This window comes from Vanacampus margaritifer, chromosome 19 (genome assembly GCF_051991255.1).
Source record: "Vanacampus margaritifer isolate UIUO_Vmar chromosome 19, RoL_Vmar_1.0, whole genome shotgun sequence".
In the NCBI taxonomy this organism is placed as follows: domain Eukaryota; kingdom Metazoa; phylum Chordata; class Actinopteri; order Syngnathiformes; family Syngnathidae; genus Vanacampus; species Vanacampus margaritifer.
In genome coordinates, this window is record NC_135450.1 from 8,935,635 (window position 1) to 8,960,894 (window position 25,260).

General features: G+C 40.9%; 2 protein-coding genes and 1 long non-coding RNA gene across 5 annotated transcripts in view; all 3 read right to left on the reverse strand.

Annotated features, from left to right (window-relative positions):
* Positions 1-8,773, reverse strand: part of LOC144039419 (uncharacterized) — a 155,196-nt gene extending 146,423 nt beyond the window's left edge. For both annotated transcript variants that reach the window (XR_013289437.1, XR_013289436.1), the window contains exon 1: positions 8,241-8,773. This is a non-coding gene — a long non-coding RNA (uncharacterized LOC144039419). The remainder of the gene's footprint in view (positions 1-8,240) is intronic.
* A 2,212-nt stretch (positions 8,774-10,985) lies between these two features.
* On the reverse strand, positions 10,986-22,302 carry smek1 (SMEK homolog 1, suppressor of mek1 (Dictyostelium)). Of its 2 annotated transcripts, none has more exons than XM_077552739.1 (15): positions 21,238-22,302; positions 20,924-20,979; positions 20,742-20,840; positions 18,133-18,750; positions 17,395-17,472; positions 17,205-17,321; positions 16,857-16,973; positions 16,481-16,612; positions 15,170-15,272; positions 14,933-15,091; positions 14,662-14,831; positions 14,231-14,370; positions 13,131-13,321; positions 12,789-13,000; positions 10,986-12,165 (listed from the first exon to the last, which is right to left on the reverse strand). In XM_077552739.1, the coding sequence occupies exons 1-15, from the start codon at positions 21,377-21,379 to the stop codon at positions 12,037-12,039; spliced, it is 2,463 nt and encodes an 820-aa protein (XP_077408865.1). In that variant the 5' UTR covers positions 21,380-22,302; the 3' UTR covers positions 10,986-12,036. The 2 variants fall into 2 exon arrangements, with proteins under 2 accessions (XP_077408865.1, XP_077408864.1); XM_077552738.1 differs by having other exon boundaries at positions 14,231-14,373.
* Positions 22,303-23,166: 864 nt separating this feature from the next.
* Positions 23,167-25,079, reverse strand: LOC144039831 (enhancer of rudimentary homolog). The gene is made up of 4 exons (XM_077553530.1): positions 24,938-25,079; positions 24,628-24,715; positions 23,788-23,908; positions 23,167-23,723 (listed from the first exon to the last, which is right to left on the reverse strand). The coding sequence occupies exons 1-4, from the start codon at positions 24,938-24,940 to the stop codon at positions 23,621-23,623; spliced, it is 315 nt and encodes a 104-aa protein (XP_077409656.1). The 5' UTR covers positions 24,941-25,079; the 3' UTR covers positions 23,167-23,620.
* Positions 25,080-25,260: the final 181 nt, after the last annotated feature.

The following is a 25,260-nucleotide window of genomic DNA, read 5'->3' on the forward strand; positions in this document are numbered from 1 at the left end:
AAGGCAGTCGGATTTCAGCATGCGTCAGACGCTGTTAATTGGCAGTTTATTTATGTTCAGGGCTCGACGACTCACATGTAAGGCTAAACGTACATTTACACAGCGCATACTTTTAGCTACAACTGACATCGTATTTAATTCTCTGTGGGTGTTAAGTGCCTTTTCTTTGTAACAACGATGTCCAGGGATGTCTGGGAATGTGGCAAAGCACAAATACAGTCAAACCCCATCTATTTGCAAATTCATCAATTCATGTGTTTTTTTGGTGGAACTTGTCTTCAGCCATTTGATGGAAAATTCTGATATTTGTGTTTTTTTGTGATTTCTATAACGCTCTAAAATGCGGAGGTTTAGCCTAGGTTAATGTAGGTTACAGAGTCTTCGAAAAATGCAGAGATGGGCCCGTCAATGAATTTTGAGCGTCCATCATTCGATCATAGTCAGAGTCGGACATCCTTCCATAAGAGTCAATCCGTCAATATTTCAAGCCGAATCATCAAATCCATCATTCATCAATTGCTCAGCAAAATTAGCTTTCGTCAATATTTCCGTCATTCGCAGTGGGCACCCATCAATCCTTCACCAAAATGGGACTTCCATTGACGGATTAACAATTACATTGACGGACGAAAACCCACTTCCGTCAGTACTAAATTTGTCCATTTTTCGAAGCTTCCTGACAATCGTAAATCGTCAACAAAATGGTCGCCCCTTATTGATGGAATGCCCACCTCTGGAACCATGCATGTATTTATATTTCAAACTACTAATATGGAGGTACAGTGAGTTAGAAGTACCCCAACTTGCAAGTTTTTCGAGTTACAACCATTGCAACATAAAATTTGAGTGATTCCCCATGAATACGCAGGGTTTAATGTATGCAAAAGCTCACAGGAAATACTGGTTTTACACTTCTGGTCTGTTATGAGCCTTCAAATGTCTTACATCATCTGTCTACAGTTGACTCTGCCTTTCATCCCTTTTTGACCATCTGGCTAACGTAATAGCTGCTGGCTAAGGTCAAGGCAGAGGCGATTCATTGTGACTTTTGCACTTATCTGTAATGTAACACACTTTGCGAGACTGATCAGTTTGGGGCTGGTGGGAGTGTTCATGGAAATGTTGCTATATTTGTCTTTCTATTTGTATGTGCGAATTCTAAGAGTGACACAAACGGGGCGAGGTGTGATATGCTGACATCGCAGCCCCCATCCCCCCCCCGGTGCCCTTGAAATGTCGGGCGGATGAAGGGGTGCGAGTGTTTGAGTGCTCAATGAAAGGATAAGTGCGTGGCCTGACTCTGGGAACTATTACACCCGGAACCCTTGACACACTGTGTGAGCAACACAATGTAAGCAGAAGCCTATAAAAAGCCTGGTTGGAATGGAAGCGAAGGGGCTGCCCTTCTTGTAGTGAGCTGCGATAGCCGCAGCGAGATAATGATGAAACGATTCCCGTTGGGCAGGAGACATGGAGGGAGTGGCGGGGAGGAATTGAATCAGGCCTGTGGAACAGTGTGCTGCTAATAATAGCAGCTGGAATTGTGTTATTCCCAACACTTGGCTGAGAGGGACCATCTTCACACTTTTCTACATGAGGGATACGTCTGTGTAGAATCTCAAGTCACCCGGGACATAACACAAATTTAATCAAAGGCACATGGACTTCTTCAAATGTCCGTTCCTGGTTGACGTCTGTGCTGGTAATGAGCTCCATTTTGCATCTGTTGCTTCGGGATACAATTATGGTGGTCCTCGGTTTACGACGGATTTCTGTTCCTAGGGCAGCGACGTAACTCAAACTTTTATATACTGTCGAAGAAATCATCGTACTGTGAACATGTCACCAAAGTATGTCTAAGTTCTGTATTCTAGAGCACTAGCTCTACCAATGTTGATTTGCAGTCCTCTAGATCAGCGGTCAGGTGTGTCACTCAACATGCAGACTTTGTGGCTAACGGATTAGCTAGTAAACAGCCAGCCAACTCTACCTTCCAAGTCCACATCACTCACCTCGGCAGACTTTCGCCTTTTAAAGCCATGACCATTCAAAGTCACAGATACTACAATAGAACACGAGAATGGCCACCCCAATTGTACAAGACTAATACTTGCATCGCCACTTGTATGTGCTATTGTGTTTATACTGAAAAATATTTTTTAATACAATTAGTGCTGTCCCTATCGAATATTTTTAGAATCGATTAATCTGTCGATTATTCAATCACTTACGATCGATTAATCTGATTCATTTTAATTTGTCATTAAAGTGCATTACAAAAGCATTTTTCCCTCATTACTTTTTATTAACCAGTAATTGGTGGTTATTATATACTTTGTATTCATATAGTGACATTTAAAAAAGGAGGGTGGGGGGATGGATGTTTGATCATTGTTTTCCAAAGTAAAAACAGATGTTTGCAAATGTCTTATTTTGATTCAACACAGAAGATAATCAGTCTTCTTTCATGAAGGACTACAGAAATCAGTGAACAATTACTGTTGGTATGCTGAAATCAGAGGATTTACACAATTTTAAATTAAAAACAGCTCCAAAATGTGGATTCATTTGATAATCAATTACTTGTCGATTAATTTTCACAGCTCTAAATACAATTATTCAAATTATCGGTGGTATAATTGATAGCATACTCAACTTAAACATATTTGATAGCTGCCTGCAGCCCTAGTCAAATTCTACACAAGACAAAAATCTCCAATTATTATGCCCTAATCGTATAATTGGCCGTGTATTGATCTCCGTAAATTTGCACACGCCACAGAAACCAACGCAATCAAAAATCAAAGCGAACGCAGAGTACGTGCATGTGCATTCATGTGCTGTACAAATGTGTGAGTTGAGGAAGTCAAAGTTAAATGGAAGCAGAGTTGGGTGGAAACCACTTTTCTCTCCGCAAAAGCGAGCGGCGCGGTGCGCGCCTCTGATGTGCCCTACCGGAGAGGAAAGAGCCTCTTTCAATGCGGCGTAAGCAGGCACTGCCTCTTCTCCTTACAGCCGCCCCTCATTCCCGAAGAGCATCTGAAGCCCATTCCCTGCCTTCTCCTCCCCTCTTCGCCATCACCCGCAAATATAACAGCGCCCCTTCTCCTTCTTCTGCTGCTGCTGCTGCTGCTCCTAATTGTGCCCAGCCGTCAGCGAGACGGAAGAGGTGAGGAGCCGGGAAGAGGGTAACGCGAGGAAAAGGGGGAAGAAGAAAGGGAGGAATGAAAGATGTGTTTGTTCAGTAGCGCACACTGACACATTCCTCTTATCTCCTGCCCAGACTAACCATATGCCCTTGGCCAGTGAGAGGGGAGAAAGATGAGCTGCAAGTTTGTGTGAGTGTGTCAAGTATATGCCGCACTTTCTCTAAGTGGCCGGAACAAAAAAAGCTTCTTTTTTTTTATTGCACCTTCAATTGTCAGATTAAAATGCTGTAAGCACACAATTTCTTGGCAGAGGGCTTTTGAACCATGAGTGTAGTATAACTTATTTGCAAGTTGAAGGACATCAAATCGAAGACTTTGAGAGTTTTTTAAGGCCACTTAAGTAGCTCAATCACTAAACACGACCACTGGTGGGCAATATTGGCTAGTTTAAGACATGTTGCCATGTTTGTTGTACAGTGAAACCTCGATTTAACAAACTAATTGGAATTGATTGTCCGTTACATCAAAGTACTTTTTTGGGACCTAAAAACACCCAGTACACAACAAAATTATATATATATATATATATATTTTATTTTTTTATTTTTTTGTTATTATTTTTTTACCAAATACCAAAATAGCATGGTTGAGAGACGTATACGCTACTTGCTTCTGTAAAAACAGCAGCCAGATATATAAATGGGTCGATAAGATATGCTCCTTTGAGATACGTGCTTGACAAATGCTAAGCTAACTAGAGGCGGCAAATCCAGGTCGAGAAAGTAAATACCCTGCCACAGTTTGGCTTTAGCCCCATGTGCTAGCTAGCTAGCTCCCTAGCTAGCTCTCATGGTTCTTGTTTACCTTTTAGAGACTAGCTGGCTAGCATCAGGGGCTAAAGCCAAACTGTGGCAGGTATTTTAATTTTCTGGACCTGGATTAGCCACCTCTGGAGCTAACGTCTATGCTCCATTACATTTGAAGGGACTCTCTCCCCTGCTAACATGGCCGCCATGTCTGTCCATACATTGTTTTAATGGGAAAGTAAATACCAATCTGACATGCTACTTTGAGCTATGTGCCTATGATGGATGCTAAGCTAACATCTATGCTACATTGAAAGGACTCTCTCTCTCTCCCCTGTTAACATGGCCTCCATGTCTGTCCATACATTGTTTTGATGGGAAAGTCACCCCATAATGTTGCCACATTATGTTTAATGTGTCTCAAAAGGCATTCAACACAATAAAAGTGGCGAAACTCTTCTCCTTGTCAGGTCATGTTTGTGGGGGCTTTAAAATTATAAATCAGTGTGTGTGTTTAATTTTCATTCAAGGTCAGCCAGTGAAGACACATTAAATATGATCATTCAATAAACAGAACAGACTCTGAATGGACACATGGTGTGGCACCAGCTTTTGGACCAAACGGACCATGACCCCGCTCCCCTACGGCGCCCCCGTCGCCTGTTGACCACACACGCTAACCGGCGTGCCGCGATGAACCTGGCACGACGCGCACCAACGCCGCATGATGTTGAGACGCCATCAATAGTCTCAGACAGTCCAGCAGCAGGAGCCATCAGGCCTGGCTGCATGGACGATAAAAAAAGAAAAAGAAAGAGAAAGCAGGAGAGAAAAAAAAAAGTTGATTATAGAGCGATATTCACTCTGTCAAACAGAGCTTTGATTGCTACTGTATTTAGGGAAACGTTGTGTTTAGTTAGTTTTACGTTACCAGCCGTGAGCTAAGCGGAGGTTTGATTTGTGTGGCTGAATAGTGACTTGAATGTACACAGTGGTATCCTGAAAAAGTGACCAGAGGGCCAATGTGCGAGTGACTGGTCCCACATGTTCAACTCCCACTGAACCGGGCGTCCGATCGGCATGTTTATTGACTAGAAACCGACACCTTTAAGGGCTTCATTCATGCTAACGCGCGAAGCGGATTCAATAGCTCGTGTGGCATCACTATTTCGCTCATACTTGCCCTGGGTGATTTTTATATGCTTTTTCATTGCACTTTCCTTCACAGGAGTCATCCTGTTTTTCTCTTCAAGGAAAAACTCATTTCTACTGCACTGAAAGACTTGGTAGTCTCTCCGTACAAACAATGAAACAGTTGCTCCTCTGTTTGTGTCCAGCAAGCTTTATAGTTTAGTCACTTTCTAATTGGTTATGTCTCCGTTTAACGCAAATTTTACAGACGCAAACCACAGGATTATCATTCATCTTTTAGAAACACCCAATAATCTTGGATTTGCTGACTTTGACTTGAATGTGGAAAATCAAATGTTCAAATTTGGTCATCGGGACACACGTGAATGCAGGATGTAGTCAAAAAGCAGCGCAACAATGTTGACGAGCAAGTTCTTAAAAAGCACATTCAGTACCAAGGAAATGCAATGCTGCCGAGTGACATGGAACAGGATTTATTACGAGTTGTGTACTGAATAAAGTTTTATTCGAACTGGCAACGTTGGCAATTCCAATAGTATTTTCTTGTAAACGTATGGGCAAAAGAGATATTAAGATAATCTATTCATGGTTTTATGAATCCATAGTAGGGCTGCACAATATTTATAAAAAAATATCGATATCGGCCGACGTAATATGCATATGGCAAAAATATGCGATAAGTTTCATATGGAATTTTATGCCGCCATTCAATAGTTGAACATTATTGAGAGATAATTACGATTAACTAAGAATACACTGAGTTTGCCGCATGAAAAAATTTCATTCTTTCATTGTATAATAAAAATTTCATTTCTTTAGGGACATGTTAAATATCGCAATATTATCGATATTAGAGGTGGGAATCTTTGACTGTCTCACGATTCGATTGGATTCCGATTTTTTAACCTGCAATTCCATTCAAAATTGATTTTCGATTCAGAACAATTTTTGATTCAAAATGATTTGATTGACTATGATTTCTGCTTCAATTTATAGATGAAGAATTATCATTATCTATTGCAGTCTGATTCTCTAATGCTAATTAGTGCGCTACTCACAGCACTTTTATCACTCAAAAGAACGCCTATTCATACAAAATGCTTAAGGAATGTATACAGAAAAGCATCTTAACATTACTCACCAGCATATACACTTCCTACGCTGCAAAAAAGCAACTTCTATTGGCATAACTTGATCGGGACTTTTTTTCCCTTCTACTCTCTACAACTTAACAGTGTATCAGAACGCGCGGAACCACACTGCCCCCAAGTGGTCAAGTCGGGTACAACCTGAACAGCGCGCCAAAGAAAAGGCACACACAAACAAGGGCAAGACGGTATAAAATTATTTAAATAAAATAGATTTTGGACATTTAAAATCAATTCTGAATCGTACTAAATCATCATTATCAGAACCGATTTTTTTGGTACAACCCTAATCGATATATCGCTATATTCAGCAACTATATCGCATATGGCATGATTTTCCAGTATCTTGCAGCTCTAATCGATAGGCTCGAAATGGAAAATCGATTCGATATATCAAGTATTCTTTTTTTTTTTTCTTTTTTTAACCCATCCCGGACATTTGGTGCTGACGGACGGCCTGTCAACAACAAGTGTCCATACAGTAAACACAGAAGTTGCAGTAGTATCGGTTGTGGGTGTCGCAAATATTAGTATATTAAAACTATTCATTATAGTTTTGGGGCCGAAATTTTTCTGTCGACAAATTTTTGTGGTCGACTTAGCTGTAGATCCTCGGTTCCACTTCAACTGAAAATTCCAGGAAAGCATACCACTACTCGGAAGACAAAGCTATAAATCGTAATTCTACAGTTGCTGCTACAATCTGCACCGCATGGTGTGGATTTATGGCGGGGGCCCCCACCCCCCAATCAGTGTACTGTACTTCCGACCCGTCGCGCACACGCACACACAAGGTGCGGAAGGTTCAGTCTTTATCACTGTGACATTTCCATTTAACATGCAGACTATGGAGCTCTCACACTCACATCCATGTTTCCTGTGCCCACAAAACAGGCCACTCAACATTTAGTGACGGCAGATCAGGCCCAAATTCTTCCACTTCCTCACATCGGTCATGGGAATTGTTTGATTTAGATTGACAAAGAGTGATAACAGGATGGCAGGCGTAATGCGTAACATTGGAGGGTTAAACTCTGATTACCTCCACCAAGCATAAGAGCAAAGGTAGTGTTTATGCCATAAGGATTAAAAACATTTTAGGGAGGGCATTTTGTAATTTGCAGCAAGTCAGTCTCATTTCCTCAATGTGTTAGTTTGAGTCTAGCTACATACTTCCTTGACACCAATTACAGCTATTCTATTAGCCATCTTGCGGCATTGTAGAGCACTATCAAAGAGAATATTCTTCACATTTTTAGAGGGGCCAGCTACTATGTTTTGTTTTTTTGCTGTTCGGGGTGAGTCTGGGTCCATAACCATGCGAACAGCTGAGGTCTACCTATATTACTATTTTTCTCAATGTAAACACACACAAAAATATGTAACATACCATACCGAATCAGACTCTATTGCTTTGAACACACGGGTCTCAAAGGATCTTCGTATACTCAATGTCTCTTGTTGGTTAGGCTACTTTGAGCCTAAGCGCAATCCTTTAGCGCAGTTCAAACGTCCAAAGAATGCACAAAGAATGCATACTGCTATGTTAAATAAAGCAGTACCGCGTAAAGGATTTTTGCACAGTCCGTTCAATATTGAAACATGTCTTGATATGACCTAAAGAAATATAATAACACAGGTACCTCTGTTCTAAGTGAAATTAATCATATCATAACACTTTTGGAGCATAACAGTCGCCAATGCACTTTCAGTAGTTCATTTAACAAGTCCAACAGTCAAACATAAGAATATAAAATGTAAACACTTGTAAGGAGCATGGAAGGAATGCCTACAGCCGCTAAACTTGACTTATTAAACAGTGACTATGTATTTGGCGTTTGCTACCTTCGACCACTGCCCAAAATGTGACCATAATATCATGTTCTGCTCTTTTGACTGGAACCTGTCAATCCATTAAAAGCAGCAGGCCACCATATCAGGGTAGTCAAAAGTGACGTTGGCTTTTGTGCGTGACTGTATCTCACCTCTGTAATGTACACCAGATGGGACGGATGATGACTTTCCTCCACTCTTTTCACGGATGTCTTTGTTAACCCCGGGGTCCTGCCGGGCCTGGCCTCCAACTCTCACCTGGTGGGGCGGCCAGCTCGGGGCATGGAAGGCGGTGATTAATCACGCGACGCGGCGGGCGTGCGGGGCCGTAAGCTCCCACGGAGGCCGGGGGAACTTCGGCGGACACAGAGAAGACTTTATGCCGGGGAAACACAGGTTATTGTCCGCCACGGCCCACCGCAGGGGGGTTGGTGAGGGTAAACTTGTGCCGGTGTTGACATAACCTAACCGGGCTTCTGATGTTTCGTCTGGCGTCGTGCGCGTCATATTTCCGTTTCGTATCCTTGTTTGCTAGCAGCATACCAGCAGCTACCGGATTTATTTATTTGTTTTTAACTTAGTCCATTTTTTTGGTGTAGGCCTACTGTATATAATGTAACCAAGTATGTTAACGACTGGACTCACTTTTATAATGATGTGTTGGCTAACGCAGGTGGTTTAATGGTCTACAGCTGTCAACCAATAGCTAGCTACATTTGATTGGTTGATTACATTTCTGGCAGGTGGGAGCAGTGTTGCTAAATCTCCAGTAAGGACAGTAGCTATTGGCTGTCATAAATACTACGTCATTGCTAATTTGCATGTAATTGTAATAGGAGAGAAGACTAAAAACGTCGCGGAACAGGCAAAAAGTAAGTTTTAAAAAAACGCCCTAAATATGTTTAGAATTAGAACTAAAAAATATATTATCTTTTGTTTGTTTTTGCCTTTGAAATAGGCCATCGATTCTCAAAATAACTTCATGATTTAAATGCTTTGTCTACCAGAAAAAGTCGCCAGTCGCTTTTGACTTTAAAAAAAAAAAAAAAAATAAATCGCCAACAGGCTTTGGAAAGTAACTCGCCAAGTTGGCAACACTGGGTGGGAGGAGCAAGTGGTTAGTACTGTATACAGAACGTCTGCATCTGCATCATCAGAGGTTTCTGGTTTGAATCCTACTTAATGCGTGGAGTTAGCTTTTTTTCTCAGTGGGGTTGATCATCTTTCACTTCCTTGTTTGCCACCAATCACACCTTTCATACAGCATGACTGACAGACAGCAAGACATTCAGCGATGATTTGCTCCCCTTTCTGTTTCAAGGTTAGCAAGGTTACTTTAGTACAGATTGCTATTGTTTTTGTTATGGTATGGATTTGATTAGGATGTTACTCACAAGACAGGATATTTGCCTTTCTTCTTTATCACCTTGCATTAATCAAAAACAATATAAGACGTAGGTCATAAAGGTTTCAGGACTGCTGTCACAAAAGATGCAAACTACAAGATTTCATTTTTCAAAGCAAATCCCTTGGAGTCGAAATTACCCAATTTCCCAGCCTTCTTCTCCACGCTTTGATGCCCTCCTGGAAGGATTTGCCCGGCCTCCTGCACCTCCATCGTCACGGCCATGTTGACGTCGTCAACATCTTTAGAATGGGTGCCCTTGATGACCCTTTGAGCTTGGGAAAGCGGAAAAATATCTCAGTCGGGTCAAGTGAGTAGGGAGGTTGAGCACTGCGATGTTTTTCTCGGCTGGATCAATCAAGCAAACGCCACATAAAAACATTAGGATAGATTGATTGATAGCTACATAGATACTGGCCTTTTTTCAAATGTCCACCCAGTCTAATCCGGGTCCAGTTGTTAACGTGACAGGGCCGATGCCATGGAGCCGAGTCGATCAAAAGGAAGTGTCAACTATGCTTTTCACATGCCCAGCGGGAAGCAGAGGAACAGCTATGTCTCTGATGGTGACCCTGCAGACTGGCAGACATACAGGCGGGTCGGACCGGGACGGGTAACGGCATCTTGGCAGCGGGGAGAGGTGGCGGCGATGAAGATCGCACAAACACACAGTGGTAGAGAGGGCTTCTTTTGTCCAATGATGGCTTTCATGTGAAAGGCATATGTGTGACATCTGAGCAGTGAGCTCCTCCTTTGTTGACTTTTAATTAACAAGAACTGGTTGAAGGCCATTAATGCACTTGAGCATAAATAATTTTAGCCTGTTGTGGGAAAAGTTGGGATGTGGCATACGGTATCAGACAGAGGAAGAAAAATCGTTGCAAGATCAGGCATTTATTGGCTTTTGCCTTTTAGAATCCTTTCACAGCAAGCCCTGGATGAGGATTCCCTTTCTTTTGTAAGACTAATAAATAAACTTTTATTTTAACATACCACCATGGCGCCGCATGGACAATGGAAACTACTGTAGAGATTTGAATGCACACATTCCTGTAGAGCTGAGCTATAAGCTGCAACTTAAATGGCCCATGAAAAGATGCATGATTGACATTTATGTCCTCTCTTGCAGGACAAGTTTGCCATCTAGTGGACAAGGAGTGAACTAAAACAACTTGCATGTTTCTGGAGACTTTTCTATGCAAACTGACCTAAATGTTTACATGTTGTACAAGAATAGTAGGAGTAATGGACCAAGTCAGAATTCCCAAACTTTTGGCCCATTTTAATAACACTTGTAATGTAAAATGCTGAAAATAATAAGTCCTGTTTGATTCATTTGTCTTGTCATTTACTGCTATTTTTTTGTTATTGTCAGACCCAATGTAATACTTTTGGATCCAGTGGAGTAAAAAAAGAATAACTATGGGAAATCCTGATCTAATAACTTTGCCACAACAAGGAGACACTTGAGGACAAACGGTAGTAGGACACCTTACAGCAAAGATCATTTTAATGGTCCCAAATATTCTGAACAACTAAGTGTACACTCATGTAAAAGGAAACAAAATGAGAAGATATGACAAAATACATCATATCGAGAATTCCACTCAATCTTTAATCAAGACGGGATTACAAATTTCTCCAAAAAATCTGCAGTTTCAAAGGGCAAAAATGGTAAAACTAGCTCACCTACTGAGGTCTTTAAAAACCTGTTCAAGTGTGACTGAAAACATCCTGAACATTTAAAGGCAGGTCTCTTTTTGTTGTCATTTACAAAAAGGAAAATTAACAGGAGAATGGTTTGCGAGACAAAGAGAACGTGAAATGATGAAAGAAAATGCTGGCTTTTTTTTTTTTTCCTCTTCAGAGAAATGACTGCCGGAGAACGACAACACTGATGACATCATCAAACTACAAGAAATACAGCTCTCTTTGTCTGGTCCTATATGCTAACTTAAAAAGGACACAAACCAACAGACAAGGAGAGGAAGAAAAGAACAAGAAGAAGTGAATTCTGGAGAGGGGATGAGTGCGTGGGTCTGAATTGGCTGAACCATTTGGCCAAATGATGTCCTTCCCTGAGTGGGGTGGGGGGCGGTGGGTGGGGGGGCAGTGGGGTTATGATCCAAGTGCGCAAGCTCTTGGGGGACTTCAGTCTGCATATACATTTTTATTTATTTATTTTTTTTAATGTGGTCATTTCCTCCGTCATCTTCATTATAACAGCAAGAGGTTGTTTTTTTTGTTTGTTTGTTTTTCGCTGCGCGGCCGGCCGACCCTCCGCCTTGACTTGACGTCCACCTGTCTGTCCTCTCAGACGCGTCTCCCTCCTGCTCTCCTGATTGGCACTTGTTTGAATCGGGCTGGTCTGAGGGGGAGGAGGAGAAAGAATCCGTTCGCGTCCGTCTCCTCTCGTGACCTGCCAGCAGAGTGTGGCTTTCGTTCATTCCATTTGTTTAAGGTTGATCATTCCCGTGTGAAGAAGAAATTCCTGTGTTCAGAAAATGTCTGACTGGAGCGCAAACGGGGTCCGTGGCGCGTCTTTAGGAGTTCAGTTTGGACTTTTTGGAAGGTGGCAGAGGGTCGTCTTTACTCTCTCCTTCCTCCTCCTCCTCGTCTTCTTCCTCATCTTCGTCGTCATCGGGATAATCCACCAGTCCTACTAATCCTCCCTGCAGAAGACAAGACAATGGAGTGGAAAGTTTGAAAGCTTATTTGGGAACAGGAGAAAAAGAAAAAAACAACGTGCTTTAACTCATTCACTCCCAGCCATTTTCATTGAAGCAACCCACTTCGCTCCCGGCTGTTTTACTGGATTTTGACTGATTTTGCAAGGCCCACAGAATATTGTGTTCTATTGCTATAAAACATGGAACCTACCAAAAGAAAGATTAGAGTCTCTTCTTTCATCAGGAAAGAAGTACATTTGTACGTTTCCGTTTTGCAGCAATTAGCATTAGAATATAGCTAAGTTTCATCATTATTCACAAATCTGTTTAGAACAGAGGGGGAAAAAGAGCTTTTTTGCAACTTTATCTCTTGTACTCTGCTACCACCTACTGGCCGTTTTTGTAATAACTACCATTGCTTCAAGCGTTCTCTTCCATTCAGAGGCTGCATATCAAAGCCTTCTCTATGCTCTAGCATAAACAAACAAAACATGTATAAATACGTTTTTGGGACCATGATTATATTTAAAATAGAACGTATTTATACATTTTTGGGAGCAAATGAGTTGGATATTGCCATTGTGATAAGCATTTTCTAAAAGCGACTGCTCGTCCTTTTAACCTACCTTTGTGGTTACCGCTGGGGTGGCGCCTGAGCTTCGCGTTCCTGAGCTCGGAGACTCTGGTGAGCCAGGGGAACCGGGGTTCAGGGAGGCAGATGGCGGCGGGCTTGACAGGCCAGTTTTGGTGGCGCCGGAAAAGGAGAGTTTGAAGCTCGGGTTCTGCCTGCCCGACAAGCTCGACTTCCCCAGAACTTCTTTGTCATCTGCGTCTTTCACTGCAGGAAGAGTTGGAACAGAGATGCCACTAAGATGTTGACTTTTGGCAACACTGGTACTCTCTTTTATTCTGTTTTGATGAAATACAATGGAATTCCGTTTCTGAAATAGGTATCAAAAAGTACTTGCATTTCTTCCTCTCCATGAACTTGCTTATGGGTTCCATGAGGTCCTCCTCGCTCTTCATCTTTTCCGAGGGACGCACTACAGCCTCACCATCCTCGATGTCCTCCTCGTCCGTGTTGAACCACATCTCCTCCTCGTCCTCCAGTGTGCGGGCGTCGCGACGGAAGCGGTGGTTCCTCAGGATGGAGCGCATGCTGATGAATGAGAAGGAATGAGACAAGTTACATGTTTGTGCAACGTTTTTGTTAACAGTAGTTGAAGTATTCCCACCAGGGGTGTCAAACTCATTTTAATTCAGGAGCCAATTTCACCCAAATTTGATCTCGTACCAGTATGTCCGTGGCAAATAAATCTTTAACCCCCCCGAAAAAAGAGAGAGACAGGTTAAAAAAAATCCCCTTTTTTGGGTGCAAATAATAACAAGTACATTCTTAAACTATATATTATTTAATGTATTTATTATTTAATAGCCAAAATTTCCAAATGTCATTTAAGTGGTTGGTAGTGAACCCTCCAAGTGGACAAAATTAGCAACAGTCAATTTTAGCAAAAAAAAACCAGCAGTTTGTGTTCTGTCCACACGGGGGCCAGATTGAACCCCTTGAGGGTTCTGTTCTGGCCCGTGGGCCCTATGTTTGACACCACTATTTTACACATTTTAAATATGCATGATTTAGTTTTTTTTAAAGCTATTTTATGCTATTCACTGGACATCTATTTGCTGTTTTTTGTGCCAACCAAAGGCCAAATCTATGGTGAAATAATGCACAAAGTACACGCACTTAAATTAATGGGGAGGCAGGGACAGCCCAGGTCAACTTAACGGTATGTAACATTTAATATTTGTATTACAGTATTTAATATTGGTCGCTAATGTATTGTCACTCCCTGGTGTTGATACCTTAAGTTATTGACATGTAATTGGTTCAGCTCCTTGTCACTTGAAATGTACATAGAAATCGAGAAAAAAAAAGACAATCAGATCTAAGAGTTAAATTGGAATTGGTCAACTTTGTATCTCACCTTTATCCGATTATATCTATCACATCATGCACTAAAAACACCTGAGAATTGTCAACATTTGTGCAAAATATGAAGTCTACCTGTCTAACTTGGGGTTGTCCTGCCTCTCGCGCTGCTGTTCATAGCGCAGCTTCAGGCCCTTGAAGGTCTGGACGTAATCCACATCCTCGAGAGCCTTCCAATAATTCTCAATGATGTGAGCGGTGAGAGACTTCACATCCTCCTAGGAGTAATGGAAAAGAGGAGGGGGGGGGGTTGATGCGGGGAAGACGGGTGCGAATGTATTGGAAGGGAAGAAGCAGGGAGTTTGGGAGTGTATCGTAACGAGGAAGAGGAGTAAAAGGAGGAGTGCAGTATGGAAAAAGAAAAGCAGCAGCACAAGGGGAGGAAGGAGAAAATACACCATACAAATTAATACGCATTCATTAAATTATTATTATTATTATTTGATAGTGTTTAAGTGCCCAGGATGCGTGGTTTTTTTTTGGGTTTTTTTAGCACAACTACTCACCACACGGACATACTCAAACATCTCGATGATAGCCGAGTTCATGAGATTGTAACGCGAGCCGTTCTTGAGGAAGGCCTTCACCACGGGCTCGAAGAGAAAATTTCTCATAATGTAGCGGTTGTAGAATTCATCTTTCAGGCCGATGATTCTCCGCATGAAGCGCAGGGCACCTGGTGTGAGTCAGGAAAGCATTTTGAAAATGACAAGACACTAAAAAAAAAAAAAAAAACACACACACAAATTTGATTTAGCATGAGCTAAGCTAACTCACATAGTGCCAAGAAGGCGTGCTGAGAGGCTGTGAGTACCAGAACCCTCCTGAGGATGTCCTTGTTGATGATGTAGTTCTTGATGTGATAGGTGTGGTGCTCCACGCAGAATGTCAGCAGTTCCAGAATGAGCGCTAACAACTGAGATGTTTGGAAATCATCTAAGAGAAGAGACATTTGTTTATCAGTGGGTTTATGACATCAGCACTTGGGCTTGTTCACGCGGAGGTTCAGGTTACCTTTGCTAGGCTTTTCCTCGGTGGTGTTGGCCAGAAGTGGAGCTGACAGGACATGCATACAGTGCTTGTAGAAGAAGCTCAGGAACTCGGTCTTTTCAGTTTTCTGTAGAGAACGTACCGGTATACAACATATTGTTAATATTACTATGACACGTTGATTAAAGGCCTATCCCAATACAATTATGTGAACAGAAATTGGGGTTAATCAGGTCATTTTCACTTCAATGTATTGGCTGAAAAAAGCAGGATCAAGCAAAAGCGGCAAAATAATACAGACGTATGAAAATTTTGACAATTCAGCAATAGCTAAGTTACGTTTTGGGTTTGTGTCGTGAAGGAGACAACAAAAAAAAAAAATCCAGATCTACACGATTGCCAAAACTGCTTGTCGTTTATTTACGCTCTGACTTTTTAAGTCCTCTTGCACATCACCTCAAACATTGTAGTCAATGCTCTAATCAAACCAGACATCTTGTCACCGTCATGTACAAATTTCAACAGTAGCAAAACTAGCGGGTATCAATAACATTAACAACTCAACCATCTGAGCGCTCTCCATAACAGATTAAGCTCAACCGAGAACAAAAAAAAAAAAATGCTTTAGGGCCATAATTAGAATCTCCTGATTTCTCAAATACATTTTGTATCCAAAAATATGTAAGAAAAAAGATACATATAAATCTCCTAGCAAACTGTCCGTCGGAAAACACTATCTTGAAAAGATCAGACACGTCTACTGACAATTTGTAGGAGGAGTATGACAAGTACATCACTTAATGGACACTATGCCTTCATGACTTCTAATCTGTTCTCGTTACGTGCACGCAAATTCCTCTGCCTTGCCGCAAAAATTGCAGTTGCTGCAGCTACAGCCGTCTATATTTGTGTTCATAAAAGTGCAGTAACAAACTAAGCAACACATAGTGTTCAGCAAATTAAATGTTTTACTTAAAAAAAAAAAACACTGATTAACAACATTTCCCTGTCATTTTGTCAGTGTCGGTGAACGATCGACTTGTTTGCTTTACGCTAACATTATGAACTGTCGCATAACCGATACAGCATGACATTGCACTTCCGGGACAATTTAAATTTTAATCGCACATTAAACCTTTTTTTTTTTTTTACACATATTCAATATTATTCACACAATATTTCCATGACATTACCAAAACCTCTTCAGTAACTTTTCAATGAATTACAAAAGTTTAATGTAGACAAACATTTTTTTTTTTTTTACTTTCCAGATACACTTAAACCCACGCATCAATACCGTACTTGTTTACTTGGTATGAAGCCGTGCAAACTCACATTTACGGTAGCCAGCATGTTTTCTGGATCGACCAGAGTTCGGAGCAGACCCATCAGCTGCACGGCCCCTCCTAACTCGGGGTCTGTGTCACAGATCATGTGTTCTATGATGAGGTTGATCAGTAGGATGTCCTGGATAGCACAAAAAAAAAAAAAAAAAAAAAACAGAAGATATTAAGAACACGACTGAGTAACGTTTTCGGTACCCCTCTGTTAATTGGGGCGGGGGCTAGATGATCATTGTTTCGTTAGTTTTTTTTATTTTTATATATATACAGTATATAGGTTTCGTCAGCTTCAAGGTCATTTCATTAACCGAGTGGTACCAAAAATATTCTGGCTAATGAGGTGATTTGTATTCGTCCCGAGAACTCACGTCATCATTTTGCTGAGACTCCTGCATGACAAATTCTCGTACCATGGAGGGGTTGTACTCCACCAGATAAGAGAAGATATCAGTTGCCGCCCCCCGCACCTGAACGTCATCCATTCCCTGCATCACATGCAAAAGTTGCGTCAGTCTGTGGATTCTAATGTTTTGTCAAAGAAGGTCAAAAGGAACAATTCTCCTCAAGCTTCTTCGAACTGCGGCTAAAAAAAGATTTAAAACAGGAACAAATGTTCTGGCTTCTTCTTCTATTTACATGTGCACATAACAAGATCCCAATAGTGAAGCAGGATTGCAGCACATACAATAAACCCGCGTTCAAGTGTCTCGACTCACCAGTATGACCTCCAGTGCAGGAAGAATACCCATGTTTGACAGAGTCTTGAAGAAGGCATCTCTGTTTTGAGGTTGTAATGTTTGTGAGAACGCACAGAATTCCTTCAAGAAGTTAACCTGAACGGGAAAAGGAAACATTTAGAAATCGCCGGCTTGCTTTTTTCTCTCTCAAAAAGAATCTTTGTAATACCAGTTCATGTCTTTTGTCATCGTCTGTAGCCTCGTCTGTGAGCTGTGCAAAAAGATCTGTCAGGAACTTCTCATCGTCCTGTCATCGAAGAAGAGAGGGAGGGCAAAAAAAAAGTGGTGAGCGCCATTTATCAGTCGTAAAAGTAACATCAGAAACTCTATTATATTATCGTGCTCATTTTCTTTGTGTTAAAGTGAAAAATCAAACAACAAATCACAATTTGTATCTTCAGTTTGTGATTTGTGTCAAGCCATTTTTTTAATTTTTATTTTGTCTGTATTCCAAGTACAGTGTTTTTCCCAGCACTGATAACACCGCACTTAAACCACTTTTTTTTTTAAATAAATGTGTGTGCTTGAGTTCTATCTACCCTTGTCCTAAAATACAGCAATCATCTTATATTGAATTTCACCTGAGGCAACAACACACACACACACATTTGAGGTTTCTTCTATTCAGCATAACGAGTTTACACAACACTTCTTGGTCTCTATGGAGACAATTACACACTTGACACAAAAGATCACATGATTAAAAAAAAAGAAGTCATAACAGGATTTACAGTACATTTAGCTTCACACTGAAAGTACTTAATTTAGCGTTTAATTTGAGGGTTTAGCCAACTATTATAAATAATCCCACATTTTTCGAAAACAAAACAAAAAATGAGAATAATAATCCCTCATTATTTGACCCTAAATTTTACGATAGCATGGCTTGATGTGGATCCGAGCTCACCTGAAGCATGCCCACAATCTCCACCTTGTTGAAGAAGATGAAGGAGTGCAGGGTGGACAGCATGTTCTCCTCAAAGACGGAGGGAGTGGGCAGTACCATGTCCTGAATGTACTGCACCCGATACGTCTGGTGTATTTTTTGACGCAGTTCAGGGTCCGAGATGGGGATCACCTCCTTAAAGCGGGCTGTCTTTGTGAGGAACTCGCGGTGCCGCCGCGGTTGCTGCAGCGCGGGGTCGAATTCCAGACAACCGATGACGTCCATGATGCACTCGTCCGAAAACATGACCTCGAAGAGCGCCGTGCGGTTGAGTAGAAAAATGCCTTTGATGATTTCGTACAGGTGGTGCAGTCCCTCCCGGTTCTCCAGATCCTCGCATACGCGGAACAGTTCGAGGAGCTTGCGAATGTAGCCCTCGTTCTCTACGGCCAGCGCCAGTTTCTCGCGCCGCAGCGGCGACGGGAGCGAGGAAGCCACCAGCTCCGCCAAGTCCTCCAGCCGATTCAGCTCGCACGGCGGCAGCTCCAAACCAGGCGATGACATGTCATCGAAGCGCTCCTCTTCCAGCTCATCGACCACATCTTGGGTGATGTCTACAGATGGATCTTTTCCTTGCACCTTGAGAATGGAGAAAACTAATGAGATGAAGTGACAGCCCGACACCTATTTTTTGATATGTGAACCAAAAATATAGGCATATATCCGATTATCGGTGCAGATATTTGGAATTTTGGCAAATATCGGCATCTGCTTTTTTTTTTTATAAGTCAGAAGGCCGATAAAGCTCCGATATCACTGAGCAGTGAATACTTGCGAACTTTGTGAAATTCTGGGTTTCGTCAGGATTCGTAAAAGGTTGCAAAAGATGATAACAGTTTTTACTTGTCACAAACAGTTTTTCTTGTGGCAAAAGACATTTTAACATGTTCAGACAAATTTTCACTGTCTGCGAACATCTTTGGAAACCTTTTATGAACCCTGACGAAAACCCAAAATGCGCTAAGTTTGCAAGCGTTGGTCGCTCAGTGATCTTAAAAGATCAATTTAAAACAGTGTTGACTTCAGGGAATTTGTATTGATGTATTTAGCTAATATTTCACTTGATAAGAAATGCTGCCGAAACTGGGAACTTCCTGTACTTTGTTTTTGTTAAAAAAAAATTAACAAAAATAAGTGAAAGTTTAACATTTCAATTATGATTTTGTTAAAATTTTTAAAACACATTACCATTTTCTATATGGTTAAATTAAAAGAAAATAATTACCTTTTAACAAATATGCTCAATGGCATTTCAACAAAATAAAGTTTTTTTGGTTTGTTTTTTAACGCTAATATTTTCTGTTTTACTGCAATTAAACATCAACGTCAAATATCATTATCAACCTCCTTGACTACTAATAACTGGTATCGTATCGGCCCTGGAAAAGACATAATGATCTATCACTATAAAAAAATATATAGATCACACATTAACTAACATTAGCTGCAGAGTTGATTAATAAAAGAAGAGGAGCTATTGCGTCAAGTCGGCAGTCAAAACAAAGACACTAGTTTCACTTCCAATATGTTGTACTTAGTGATGCACCGAATATTCGTCTGAAAATGGCCAATTTTGCTATTTTCGGCATTCGGCCGAAATAAAATCAAAGCCGAAAGAATATGAACGAAATAGGTTGTGGTGACGCAAGCAAAAACCCGCCGCAAGCAAGCGTCTGTTTGAATTAAACAGCGAACGCGGGGGTGAGTGTACGCGTCTCTCCTCGCTGACTTTTCACCGTGTGAGTTGGCACCGGTCGGTCGCAGCGGCTCCCCCGAGGTCATTGGGCACGCCGGAAAACCATCGCTTGGTTTAAAACGTTTAAGCGGGTCGAAAAAAGACAGAACTGCCGTGTACTGCAGGACAGGTGAGCCACTCTTCCTCCTGCAGCGCGTTCCTTTTTTTTTTTTTTTTTTTAATAAGAGCCCCTTCGAACGCTTCCACTTTATAACCGGCATCCCGGTGGCCGTGCTAAATACTTTAGCTAATGCTAGCACTTTTGCTATCAACAGTTTTAAGCATTGGTCAATATGAGAATGTGCCGATTTTAAGTGCGCCGCACCTTGTCCCGCCGCACGCATCCGTACCCGCCTGTGCGAACTACATTGACTATAAAGTGCAATCACACCGCCAGAAAATGCTCAACCCTCGTTTGGTGTTTAATGTACAATTGTACCAGCCAGCCAAATGTCTGCTGTGTGGGCACATTTAAATTTAGATAGTGTTTTGTTAAAATGCCAGTGCTAAATAAATATTTTATACTAATAATGATATAATTGTAATTAATTATAATAAATGCAATGATAGTAAAAAAAAATTGGCATAATTTTTTTGACGGTATTTTGGTTTCCGCAAAAGCATTTTTCATTTTCGGCCAAACATTTTCATTTCGGTGCATCCCTAGTTGTACTGTATGAAACTGATTCATTGAGCATTTAAGATTTTCATTTTGTTATTTATTTACAGACTGTGTGTTCTAAATTGGGAACAACGATGGTACCGTTGACTCCCACTTTAAAATGCATGATGCCCTTGACGGGAAAATAAACACCGGTGTAGCTGACAAACACACCTGGCAAATTTTCTCCCAGATCTCATCGCAACCGGCTTTCTCCTGGAAGCTGAGGGCCAAATCATAGTTTTCGGCCTCTGACCACACGATGAGCGTATCCTGTCAAAAGAGAGAAACAAAATGTCCATATTAAGACGTAAAAAATTGCGACACTGCACTTGAGCTTGACAAAAATCACCAACCTGCTGTTTCTGGTACGCTGTGTTTGTGTTTATTTTGGACTCCAGTAGTAGAGAACCTTGAGGGCGACAAACAGAAAACAAATCAGAGTGGCACCGGTGGGTTGTAACAAAGTACAAATAATTGGTTAAGTAGGTACTTTGAGTGTTGTTTTTCTGACAACTTTTTACTTTTACTCGTCACATTTGAACAAATTTATTTTTTCTACTCCCTTTTGGGCAAAACTTTTGTCTTCTACTCAAGTATGGAGTGAGGACTTATTCCACCTAATGTTGAGAGGTACAGGGGATGTCAAGGCGTGCATAAACTTACTCACCGTCACTCTCGGCTCGCACCAGAAGAGACGTGCCTTTCAGTCGGTCCACATACCCCGACGAGACATGTCCGGTGCCGCGGTCGTCCCACTGTCTGTCCTCATTGAGGGTATAAACTTTGACTCGTCGTCGAGTGTCCGTCATCCTGGCAGGTAGTCGTGAGCGGTCTCCCCCCTTCACCCAACCCCTGCTGGGCTGTTACAGGGTACCTGCTTCACCTTAGTAACGCCACAACTTCCAATTCACCCCTCGGACCCGGTCCAACAATCGAACACGACAACGGCCTTGCGAGCTTGACAGATGACCCGACAATTATTCCTCCGTAGCAGGTGCAACTCTCTACCGAACCTCCCCTTTCACATCCAATATATTTACACTATATTTTTTCGACCAAGAGATTATTATCACCACCACACATTACATAAAAGACCCGTGAAGAGTAGTAAAAACAAAACATGATAAATGCACAACGCGGATGGGGTAGTAGTTTATACAACCGCTACACCGCGCAATGTTGACATTAATTACATGCCCATGTATGCGAGAATTAATCCAGAAGTCGACTAACTCTCCACAAAACACTCTCCCCGTTGTTGTGCTCCGGCGGACTCACAACGTTAGCGAATAGCAAAGCTAACGAGTTGACTTGCCTCCATGTAAGCCAAATGCAAGCGATTCGTATGTTGCCCGTGTTAATGCAAAATAACCCCAACTGCACACCGAAAACATTCTTTTCACATTTACGGGCAGTACTGAGCGTTTATGTTAATCCGGAACAATGTTTCTAAATAGGACTCAATAATGCGCCAGCTGGCTAGCGCTAGCTGCTATTTCTTCCCAAAGTGTTCCGCCATGTTCTGGCTCGGGGCCGCGGAGAGAAAACTCTCTCCTTTCTGGTATTTATACATCCCAAAAACAATGCAAACCAACAACCCGTGAGCGTCAAATTACTTCGAGCGTTTTGCTTTACACCGTATTGCTATTTGTCATTCATTCCCGATGTCTTGCTCGGATATTTGCTAACAGTCCCCCGTGAGTATTCAGCCATCTTGGGCCCCAACAGGCTGTACGGGGTTTCCAGCACAGCAACAACAGGGCAGCCCGCCACATTTAAAGAGACAGTACATGACGGAAGTCACGTTCTCTTTATTACGAGCACGTAATTACAGTCAACTACTCTCAAAAAAGTATGGATAGTTGTGTTAAAAAAAAGAAGGAATAATACAAATAATCACTGGTAGAATTGCTTCTACTACTGCTTAAAGCTATAACTTCAGTGGCATCAGTTGTCATTACAATACCCATTCGTTCTTATTTTTGTAACCCTTCAAATTCCTTTTTTTTTAACGCACTGGTTGTCAAACTATTAAAAAATATATTTTTTGTATATCGCTGGTGTCGGGCCAAATCCTATGTCGCCATTTGGTAACTTTAAAAATTTTTCACAAATCTAGACTATTGGACTGTACACATGTATGGGTGGGGGTTTTTTTCCCATTAAAATTAAGTAATCCGGTAGGGGAAATAACATTTTAAGAAAAAAAATCAATTGTATGTAGTAAACAAGGAATTTAAATATGTCATATTCATAGTTTTCACCTGGCAAGAGGTGGCCATGATCGAGCCAAAAGCAGTAATTTGATGTCAACAGTATATCCTTAATTAGTCTCACAATGGGGCAATTTGCAATTAAATTACCACTATAAATACTATACTACTACTTATTATACATGCTAGAACAATCAGTGACCATTCTTTGCATTTCAAAACACTTTTGCTTGCATAATCCAGTAGCCAATTAGTAAAATTTTTCATGTATTAGGGTACCAATTACCGTATTATTCCCTCATTTAGCATGTGTACATTACTGATGAATTAATCCAATGAGACCATCTCTATATATTGACAAAAAAATGACAAAACATGTGAAATAACTTTAAAGTTGTTTATTAAAGAACAGTTCCAATATCAAATTGATTACATTCGAATCAAAAGGAAACAGCCACATGTTGCTGTTTCACTGGAATCAGATACAATGTAAAAACAAACGGTTTATAACAACAAACAGCATTAAACATCCTTTAAGTAACCACTTCAGTCAGAATAACGTTAAAAAAAGAACTCTTGAAAAATGTGGGTATGTAAAGTCCGTCTAGAAAAATCTAAATTGACATTTCACTGCACAGAGAAAGGTAACATCCAAACCAAATGACTTGGCTTGGAGAATAGCAAATGAAAAATTAAAATAAAGTTTTAAAGACCTTCCCCAAAAGTAATATGGACATCCTCTCATTAAAATACACAGATGTCCTCTGTCACACATATCTCTGAGATGTTCTTGAAATGCAGCTATGCTCCATACACTCAGTATGGCAAACTGTCTCTCTACTTCCCTGCTTGGTGAGCTTGACGTCTCAACAGGACGTAAATCTTCTCCTTGATCCAGTCTTTGTTATTCGGCTGGTACGTTTGGGTGTCCGCTCTGTAACTTCATATGGAAAAGGCACATCAATATTTTTGAAAAATTCAAATGGAACACTTAAGACACTTACACAAGACAGCTCAGGTCAGCCAAGTCGTCAATGAAGTCAAACAACTGGCTAATATCGTATGTGATGGACGGGCTGTTTGGATTCATCCTCTTGAGATGCTCTTCATACATTTTGCACACACCTGGGAGGAAGATGCAGATAGGAAAGACACTAAAACACTGGGATACGGCTTAGATAGAAAATCTTTGATTTATATAAAAAAAAAAAAAAAGATTTCATTTTTTTCACCTAATCGAAAAAGTGGCAATGGTTTTGTTTACAAAAAAATAAGTTTTGCCTTTTCACTTAGGAAACCTCAGTAAACTATTTGCGGCTTGAAAGCACATACCTCAGTCAAAAGTTTCCCACCTACAAATCAATGCTTTTACAACATCTTGAATGGCCATCATGTATTTGGCAAAGTTCAAAGCAATTGACTTTGTGACTGATGTCCTATCGCATCGTACAGTAAACAATGTGACAGTTATTCTGCTCATGACTGTTTCTTAACAAGATTAAAATATTTATTCAAAAAAAAAAAAAGGTCACTAGGACAAAAAATGCGTAGTTGGCAATACTGACTGTGCTGATGTCAACTAACTCACCATCTCTGTTCACAGCCATGTTAGTGTAAGCACTGAAGCAGTTTACGTCAGCGGGGACTCGCTTTGAACAAAAAAATAATAATCTAACAACTATACTCGAATTAATCACAACAATATATATTAATAGCCCAGTCATGATCATAGTTGAGTCAATTGCAAGTTGGCAGTACAATAGAAAACTTTTACCACTCAAGATAAGATACAAATAGTATTATAGAGACTTAAGACATTTGAATCGTTAAAGGTCAGGCCAGACCTTCCATGCATTCATTCACCGACTCGTAGTCAGCATATGTCCGGCCTTCGGGTCTCTTGGTGGGCTGAACCAACAGGATCGTGTGAGACTGGAAAATGGACAAAGGTCAGAAGGTGAGACGAGTATCACAAAATGCTACGTAAAATGAGTACATAAACAATATTATTTTAGTTGATTATTTATGTTTTCACAGCACGTTTGATTTAAGTTAGCCAGCTAGCTCGTTAGCTCAACTGCAACTGCCCATCAGCGTCCAAACGAAATGGGTGCACGTTTATTTGTTCGATCTTAAAACAACGTATTCACTCACCATGTTCGTGTTGAATTGAAATGATCTTAAATTCTATACGAGAAATCTGGGATTAAACGGCACTCTCCGCTTTACAAATCCCCTTTGCCTTGAAGCTGTTTACGCTACGATAACGAAGGGAAGTGATTTGATTACGCTTCCGGTATCAACAGAAAGGGTTTCAGAATAAAGTGTTAATGACAAAATAAGAGTGTAGTAGTGTAGTTTTCATACATTATGATGAAGACTACAGTATGTAAATTGTTGCCTGTATATCACTGTATTATTTAAAATTTATTGCAGTTAGTACATTTTACATAATTCATTTTAAATATTGTAAGTGT